This window comes from Orycteropus afer, unplaced genomic scaffold (genome assembly GCF_000298275.1).
Source record: "Orycteropus afer afer isolate SDZICR_OR568_19922 unplaced genomic scaffold, OryAfe1.0 scaffold00190, whole genome shotgun sequence".
Lineage (NCBI taxonomy): Eukaryota > Metazoa > Chordata > Mammalia > Tubulidentata > Orycteropodidae > Orycteropus > Orycteropus afer.
The window spans coordinates 2,884,279-2,894,264 of NW_006921777.1; the positions used below are offsets into that span (position 1 = coordinate 2,884,279).

The 9,986-nt window shown below is 37.5% G+C and overlaps 1 protein-coding gene across 1 annotated transcript in view; it reads right to left on the minus strand.

The window, feature by feature from the left end:
* NAV3 (neuron navigator 3) overlaps nt 1–8,892 on the minus strand; it is a 552,011-nt gene extending 543,119 nt beyond the window's left edge. The window contains exon 1 of the mRNA XM_007947567.1: nt 8,650–8,892. Coding sequence (XP_007945758.1) covers nt 8,650–8,892 — 243 coding nt within the window. The remainder of the gene's footprint in view (nt 1–8,649) is intronic.
* Nucleotides 8,893–9,986: the final 1,094 nt, after the last annotated feature.

Genomic DNA, 9,986 nt, shown 5'->3' on the forward strand with positions numbered 1-9,986 from the left:
ATCCTACTTCCGTAGTGATACTGCCTCGAAAACCCAAGGAGGGGTCGCTATGAGTCGGGGCCGACTCGACGGCAAATAACAACAACAACAACATACCAGCAAAGAGACTGCTGAAAAGAATATAAGGAAATCATTACCATTTACAATACCAACAGAAAAAAAAATTAAAATTCTTGGGAGTAAGGAGCTCTGGTGACATACTGCCTAAGGCATTTGACCGCTAACCAGAAGGCTGGTGGTTCAAACCACAAGCCACTCCTCAAAAGAAAGTTAGGCAATCTACTTCTGCAGTGATACCGCCTCAGAAACCCAAGGAGACATGAATGAGAAACAAATTGGGTTACGTCACAACAGAACCATCTGAAATGAGTCAGATCCAACTCGCTGGCAGTGAGTTGTTTTCTTCTTCTTCTTTTTTTTTTTTTTTTTTGTTCCCACTTGGGAATAAATCTTACCAGACACACAAAAGACCTGTAGAAAGAAAACTACAAAATACTACTACAAGAACCCTTAAGAGATCTACATAAATGGAAGAACATACCATGCTTGTGGATACGAGGATTGAACACTGTGATAATGTCAACACTATCCAAATCAATCTAAATATTCAGTGCAATGCCAATCCAGATCCCATCAACATTCCTTAAGGATATGGAAAAAAAACAACCATAAACTTTATATGTAAAGGAAAGTGACCTCGGATAAGCAAAGCACTATTGAAGAAGAACAACAAAGTAGAAGGTCTCACATCCCTGATCTCAAAACCTACCATACGGCCACAGTAGTCAAAAGTGCCTGTTATTGGCAGAACGACAGACACAGACCAATGAATAGAATTGAGAACTCAGAAATACATCCATTCGCCTATGGTCAGCTGATTTTTGACAAAGGGCTGAAATTCATTAAATGGGAAAGAGATTCTTTAATAAATGGTGCTGGCAAAACTGGATATCCATTTGCAGAAAAATGAAACAAGATCTGTACCTCACACCATATACAAAAATTTACTCCAGATGCATCAAAGACTTAAATGTTAAACCTAAAACTATAAAGTTTCTCAAGTTAAAAATAGGAACAAATTTATGGGTGCTCATGTATGGCAGGGCTCTGGTAGCATACTGGCTAAGGCACTTGACTGCTAACCAGAAGGCTCGTGGTTCAAACCCACCAGCCGCTCCTCAGAAGGAAGATGGGGCAATCTACTTCCATAGTGATACTGCCTCGGAAACCCAAGGAGGGGTCGCTATGAGTCGGGTCTGACTCGATGGCACATAACAACAACAACAACATATGGCATGAAAAGACTATCAAGCATAACCCAAAATGTACAAATAGCAGAAGATAAATTAGATGAATGAGACCTTCTAAAAATTAGATTTTTATGAGCTTCCAAAGACTTCTCCAAAAGAGTCAAAAAAGAACCTAGAGACTGGGAAAAAAAGTATTTGGCAACAACGTATCTGACAAGGGATTTATCTCGAAAATTTATAGAAAACTCCAATACCTCAACAACAAAAACACAAAGAGCCCAGTTAAAACATGGGCAGAAGACATGAACAGACCCTTCACCAAACGGGATATTCAGGTGGCCAACAAACACATGAAGAAATGTTAACAGTCATTAGCCATTGTTATTGTTGTTGTTATGTGCCGCCAACTTGGGCCTGACTCATAGTGACCCCTCCTTGGGTTTCCGAGGTGGTATCACTATGGAAGTAGATTGCCCAGCCTTCCTTCCAAGGAGTGGCTGATGGGTTTGAACCTCCAGCCTTCTGGTTAGCAGTCAAATGCCTTAGGCACTATTAGAGAGATGCAAAACAAAATAATGAGATACCACCTGGCCCCAGCAGTAATAACAAAGTTCAACAAGACAGAAAATAACAAATTCTGGCAAGGATGTGGAGAGATTGGGACTCTCATAGACTGCTGATGGGGCTGTCAGATTATACAACCACTGTGAAAAGAAGTATGGCAATTCCTTAAAAAGTTAGAATCAGAAAAACTATTTGATCCAGCAACCCCATTACTAGATATATATCCTATGGAAGTGAGAGCCAGGACAAAAACAGGTATATGCACACCAATGTTCATTACAGCACTATTTACAATAGCAAAAAGATGGAGACAACCTAGCTGACCATCAACAGAAGAATGGTTAAGCAAACTATGGTACATACACAAAATGGAATATTACGCAACACTAAGAAAAATGTAGAATCTACAAAACACTGCATAATGTGGATGAACTTGGAGGATGTTATGCTGTGTGAAGTAAGTCAATCACAGAAGGACAAATATTGTATTAGTTCGCTATTTTAAAAAGTCAAGGAATGGTTTACATATGGAAGGAAATGCTCTTTGTTGGTTACCAGGGGTTGGGGGGGGGAAGGAAGGAAACACTTAGGTAGGTAGACACAAGTATTGATTTGGATGAAGGGAAGGGCAATATATGAAATGTGAGTGATCAACACAGTGACAATCAGGAAGAGGAAGATACAGAGAGGTAGATGGTAGGTACAGACAACAAAGATGAACGCTTTAGCATACACAGTACTGCGTTGTCAGTGATGACAAGCATTTATCTACAGGGGGATAGATGGATGGACAAGCTGAACAATCAGGTATGTCTAGGCAGGGGGTATTGTGCCCACGACCATGTATAGGGTTAGCAGACAATCTTTCTACAAGCATATTTTTATGTGCTATAAGAACCTCCAGGTATATAGAAGAGCTGATAAGGAGCAAGGTTGTGGTGGCTTTTTAGCCACAGCCAGCTACCCAGAGGGAGTGAGCAGTTGGAACTCTGGGCTTGGGACCATGGTCACAGGGTCTATCAAGCTTAATTGGCATACCATACTACACAAAAACATTGTTCTACATCCTAGTTTGGTGAGTACTGACTGCCAGGGGCCTTCTAGATGCTACGATGGGTTTCTCTTCGCCTAGAGTAAAGAAGATCACAGAAAGCCAAGGACACATGGAAACAACTGGTCCAATGGACTGGTAGACCATGTGATCCTCAGTCTATACAACCTTGAGACCAGAACTAGATGGTGCCCAGCTACCACTGTCAATCACTTGGAGGGGAATCAGTATAAGAGATCCTGGATAGAGTGAGAGAACAATATGAAACAAAACTCAGAATTGTAAAAAAAAAAAAAAAAAAGACCAGGTTTGCTGATCTGATAGAGCTTGGTGAGGCCCCTGAAACTACGGCTCCTAGCCATCCTTCAATTCTGGAACTGAACTTACTTCTGCAGCTTCCAGCCAAACAATAGAGAGGTATATGGGGTGAACAATTATATCAGGTAGATAGACTCCTTGGCGTGATCAAGTATGGGAGAACAGAAGTGCAGTGCTTGCACATAGAGACGGCTACGGGCAGGGGGCGGGAGTGCATGGGAGGGAAGGACACGGGGAAGAGGTAACTATAGGCAGGAAGCTGTTACACTGTGGAGAATTACAGTCAATGTCATAAGACAAAATGTGTATGAACTGCTGTATCAAAAATGAATTTGCTCTATAATCTTTTATCCAAATCACAATAAAAATTTTTAAAATTTTACTTAACATATTCATTTTCCTTTTCTTATGACAGACTTAGGAATATATACTGAGGCTAAAGAAGAAAGATTCCTTCTGCAAGGACCTATTTACCTGTATTTCCTTCTAATATACATCTGGGATGATCTCTAGAAGTCTAAAAATCTTTTCTTTAGAAAGCTGGTTCCCCTATGTCTATGTATTCTCCTAAACCTTGGTAGGAACCATGAGCATCAATGATGTTTGGAGGTCTTTTTTTAAAAAAGATACAATTAAAATAAAAAGTCCTAAAGTTAAAAGAGTGCAGTAATGTTGTTTTTCCCTGTTTTTTTTCATAAATAAATAAATAAAACAAAAATTTAAAAAATAATATTTTATTGTGTTTTCAGTGAATGTTTACATGGGAGATTAGGTTCCTATTTAATGATTTCTACACAAATTATTTATTCATACTATCTGAATATTCTCATTATTTCTGTTCTGGTTGTTCCATTTCCAGCAATCTACTTTCCCTGCCCACTTATTCCTCATTTTATTTTAAAGTAGTTGTTGACTATTTGGTTACATATAGATGATTTTTTAAAGGAGCATAGTATCATGGCTAATATTCTTTAATTTGTGAGCCAAGCTATTATTTAGCTAAAGGATGACCTTAGAGGATAATTTAAGTTCAAGGCTTAAACAGTATATGAGATCAACAGTCTTGGAGAATCCTCAAGTCCCAACAGGTCCAGTAAGTGAGTGTTTTTTTAAGAAATTGAAGTCCTGTTCCACACTTTTCTCCCATTCTTCCAGGATCCATCTACTGTGTCCCTGATCAGAATGGTTGGTAGTGGTAGCCTGGCATTGTTTAGCTCTGGTTTCAGGGTAGATGAGGCTGTGGTTCCTGAAGACAGTCCTATAGTTTCTTCTTACTGGTTTATTGTTTTAGTCTTATTAGTTTCTTCTTTGAGTCCTGGGTTTCCTTCCTTCTCTTTTGTTCTGGATGAATAGAGACCAAATGTTGTATCTTTACCTCCAGATTCTTAAGTAATGTTTCCAAGGCAAAATAACTCTGCCCCTCATTTGGGAAATGCTCAGGCACAATAGAAGAACATAACCATATGAGGAAAGATGTTAGAAAACTCAAGAAGAGTAATAAATCAGGTAAGAAGTACCTACGGATAACTTAAACCCTTAAGCTATTGTAGTGGAGTTTTCAAATATATTTGATATGCAAGAACTAGGGTTATGTATCTATTGAACAACAATGTGACTAAGCATTCTAGATAATTTGGATGCTCAGACAGAAGACCTCTGGAATATAGTAGCTAGGTAGAATTATGACACAGGAAGAAGAGGATGTAGAAAAAAAAAAGATGTTGGAAAGAAAAAAAAAGTGAAGATTACAACAACTGAGTACCTGGAATGTCTGGACAAAGAACCAGTAAGCCATGAGAATTTACTAAAGTTTTTTGAACAAGCAGGATATCAAATGTGTTGGATAGATGATGGTAGAAAGACACAGGAGAAAAGGACATCAAGTTGTATTACTGCAATAATTTCCAGAAAATATAGAGAGTGCCAACACGTAGGTTGGAGAAATCCAAGACATAACACAAGTGAAATTTCCAATTTCTGGAGATTACAGAATGTTGAACAGGTATGTATCTCACTAGATATTACCATAGGAATTCAAGATTGGGTGACTGGAATGATGATATTTAACTAATTAAAAACAGGGATAGGAGAAGGCTGTGCTGGAGTAAGGACACTCTTGAGACACTGCCATATATCAATTTGTTCTCTTCAACAATTGTAAATAGTTTGGTTCAGGGATTGCCAGAGTACTCACATAAATATTTCTTACTGACTGTCAAGTGTCGTGGGAACTTTCTATTCTTTCTTATTCCTTAGGAATAATTTTTCTTTGGGAATATGCTGCCTTGAAAAACACCACATTTCCAAGTGTCCATTTCACTTAGTCCATTTCACCAGCCACTCTGCAGAAGCAAGACTGGGCAATCTACTTCTGTAAAAATTTACTACCATCAGAAATGCAATGGGGGTCGTTATGAGTCAGAATTGATTCAACAGCAATAGGTTTTTTTTCTTTTTCCTTCTGATATCAGTTAGGTAAGGCCTTAGGGCTATATATATAGATCACAGGATACAGAAGAACTTTGATGAAAAAATGTGTCTTTCTGGTCACTTACTCTTTCTTGCTGAATGGAACTCAATTACCCTCTCAAGATTGTGAGGTGGAAGCCACAAATGGATGATTGTAGATGAAACAAAGAGAGCCTGGCTCCCTGACAACTTCATGAAGTCACTATACCAGCCACAACAGTTCCAGAATTCCTCTACATGAAAGAAGAAATTCACTCATGCTATTATTTTTGTATTTCCTATTATTATGAGTAAAGCCTAATTTTTTCAAATTAATCTAATTATTTTTACTATTTTCTTCAGCTTTGTTTTGAAAACTTTATAAAAATCTCAAAAATATACTCTCTTTAATATTTTGAAATAGTCCCAAATGCTGACCAGGTATTGTTCACATTGTTTGAAAACCTTTTAATTTATTAAATAACGTGGTGAAAACATTCCTGTGAGTACAACATTGCTTATCACAGGGTCTTACTGGAATATCACATTTGATTAATATTTGTTCTAACTAAGGAGATCATCCGAAATTCTCAGAGTTGTCAAGTACTCATAGTTGTGAAGTCTTGGGCCAAACCATTTAGCAAATGGAAGTTTTAATAAATGTACAATGACAATAGCCATGGCCACTAAAGATAATGCATTTATTTATTCTTCTCATCTAAAACAAGGCATTGTGAGTACACAGAGTGTTAGAAAAGAATTGTATGACACTCATCTTTAATTATTTGCATAAAGTGAATATTTAGGTCTTTTCTTGATAATTTATTACTTTCCCAGTTTTATCCTGGACTGTCACAATAGACTGAGAACTATAAGCCTATAATTAAATATTTTATTTTGACTGATATTTTTTGTACTTAGACAATGTTTTCCTAGAACATAAAATGAATACTATATCTTGACCATCTATCTAAACTTCTTGTTTTATAGATTAGATGATCCAAAGAGCTCTACTAACTTAAGTAAATGTTTATTAGGATAATTGTTTATTCAGTCATAAATTCATTTGTCTATGTATTGATGCATTCAACTACTACTAAATTATGCACAAAGAACTGTGTTTTGGTGGAGCAAAGCACAGAATTAGATACAGGTCTTGCCATCAATAAATTTTCAATTTATTACAGAAAGAAAGAAATTATCTAGATATTTAAAATACACAATAATAAATAAAGATGTTGGGAACTCCGGCAGTGTAGTGCCTAAGGCACTTGACTGCTAACCAGAAGGCTGGAGGTCCAAATTCACCAGCCACTCTTTAGAAGGAAGGTTGGGCAATCTACCTTCATAGTGATACTGCTTCAGAAACCCAAGGAGGTGTCGCTATAAGTCAGGTCCAACTAGACGGCACATAACAACAACAACAACAACAAGTGTACAAACAATGATCCATAGTAGAGGAAAGGAGGCAATGAGTGGCTAGCAAAGACTTTATGGAGGAACTTGCATTGGGGCTGCACCCCAAAGGCTTTGAATAGGTAAAAAAAAAAAAAAAAGAAACACCAAACTCACTGCCGTGGAGTCAGATCCAACTCATAGCAACCCCTCCTAGGGTTTCTGAGGCAGTATCACTACAGAAGCAGATTGCCCAATCTTCCTTAGGAGGAGTGGCTGGTGGGTTTGACCCACCAGCCTTCTGGTTAGCAGTCAAATGCCTTAGGCACTACGCCATCAGAGCTCCCTTAAATAGGTAAAGATAGACGAAATAGGGATTTCAGACAGAAGGAGAAGCTTTCTTTTTTCTTTGCAGAGTGATTTTTATATGAAGTTTGTGTGTGTGTGTGTGTGTGTATGTTTATGCACATATATACTTTTGAGTTACATTTGGGTGTTGTTTTTGTAGTTTTGTGCCTTGGAGTGGGATCCGACTCATAGTGATCCCTCCTTGGGTTTCCGAGGCAGTATCACTGTGGAAGTAGATTGCCCAACCTTCCTTCTGAGAAGTGGCTGGTGGGTTTGAACTGCCAGCCTTCTGGTGAGCAGTCAAATGCCTTAGGCACTATGCTACCAGAAGTAGAAAAGTAAAATCAAAACATTTTCTAAGAAGCCAGAGGTCAGTATGCTGACTTTAGGAAACCTGACATCATAGTTAAATATTGCACTGAACAGTGATGTTCAGCAATGTACAAATAAATTCCCATGAAGTTCATCAACTACAGGGCCATGCTAATTCTCAGCTTCTAGAAGATTTCCAAGGCAGTATCACTACGGAAGTAGATTGCCCAGTCTTCCTTATGAGGAGGAGTGGCTGGTGGGTTTGAACCGCCAGCCTAAGGCAGCCAAGGCTTAGGTACTACACCACTACAGCTCTTAGAAAAAATGATTCTGGTATGGCTCAGAAACCAAGAGCTTTGAGCTAACTGCTCACAAAATATCAAAAATTAAATGACTGAAAAAGATATCAGTAATAAATAAAACAGTGGGTTTTCAATTTACAAATGAAAATCCAGACAAATGTGCAGTATTAAGGAACATAATATTTCATTTTCCTTCAAATGGCAATGAATTATGTCATTTAGGAGAAAAATATTTAAACCAAGATTGTTTAAAGTACAAATGACATTCAGGGAAAAATGATGGCATCTATATTGGTTACTACAACAAACCTTCATTTACATTGTAATATATATGAAAATTAGGCCCCCTTTCTTCACATCTATAGTCATGCTTATCAGTAATAGAACCAATGCCTAGGAATAACTAGGAATTGCATCAATAAGTAGTATCAAGTGATTATGAAATATGCATATTCAAAGAATATCATTTACAACTTTTGCAACAGCTATAAACTATTTAGTTCTTACATAGGCTAAATAGCTTTTCAGCTGTTCAAGTTACTGACATTCTTACACTGGTGTTCCTCTACTAATATCCATTTCACACAAAGCTTTATATTCCATCTACAAAGAAATTTGCATTATAGCTATGTAAGTCTGTAGGTAACCTTGAGCCACTAACCTTACTGTCTTCTGTCTCCTTGAATTTTCCTTGGAAGGATTCCTTCTCTCCAAATTCACAGGTTGATTTTAATGTGAGCTGACAGGAAAGCATTGAGCTCTCTGTTCCAGTAAGTTCCAAAGATCTTGAAGAACAGTACTGTGACTCAGTAGTGCCAAGATTTGGTATCGGAAGAGCAGTATGGACAGGCTTTGACCCAACAGCTGGTTGCTTCACTTTTGAGGCAACCCCAAGTACAGGCATGGCTTCTATAAAAGTATCTTCTTGCTGCCAAAGAAAATGCTTGTAACCTCAGTCTGGTAGACTCCAACTTCAGTGTTCCAGAACAAATACTTTAAACAAAACTAGCAGTCAACTTAATTTTAAAAAAAAACTAATACCTTTCAGGAAAGGCAAAACTTCCTTTCATCTTTAGTTAAGTATCTTCTGTCTTACTGGCTCAGATTCATTCTCTCTCTTTCTCTCTTTTTCTCGTCACTGTCTATGTAATACTACATACTTCTTTGGGAAGTAAATTTTCTTGAAGGTAACTGCTACAAAGCTCCTTCTCTGGAATTAGAGACCTGGTTTTGCTTTTTCTTCTCACTACAGCAGTTTGAGTAAGAGAGGAGAAAAACAAAAGGAAAAGCCCTTCAGTCCAACTGCCAAAGCAGCCAAAAGACCACAATAGTGGGAGGACAAGAGTTCTTCCTGACTTCAGAAATAACCAGTCTGGATTCTCTTTTTAAAGAAAATCCTATTTCCCCTCAGCCTTTGAAAAAAGAAAGAAAGAATTAACACGATTAATGGCCAAAAATAACAGCTGTTGGAAGAACTTTGAGCCCGGAAACAATCTCAGCAATGAAGCTGTTTGTCTTGTTTCCAGCTATCTTTCATTAATGACAGCCATGAGCCACGGTGTTCATTCTGTTTCATCCCATGAAATCAGGTTAAGTTTGCATGCAATAGTGCAACTAGCTAAAGCTGCTAAATCATTCAGCAAACCTTGTCTTCCTAGGTTATGAAGACAGTAAATGCAGAGAGCAGGGCACGAGGTATAGTAATCAGTGTTTCTAAATTTAATAATAATAAAGGTAATAAAAATGGCCATAACTAATACTTATATTAGTAAGTATTGCAAATAGAAAGTACCATATAGGAACTACTAGACTAAGTATTTTACATGCATTGTAACATTTAATCCTTGAAATGATCAGATGAAGAGGAATATTTATTTTCCCTACTTTACAAGAAGGATAACAAAGACCCTAATACACTAAGTAATTTGACTAGTTGCAATGCCATGCAACTAGATAGTAGAAGAATTGGTACTAAAAGAAACTTAAAAAAAAAAAAAA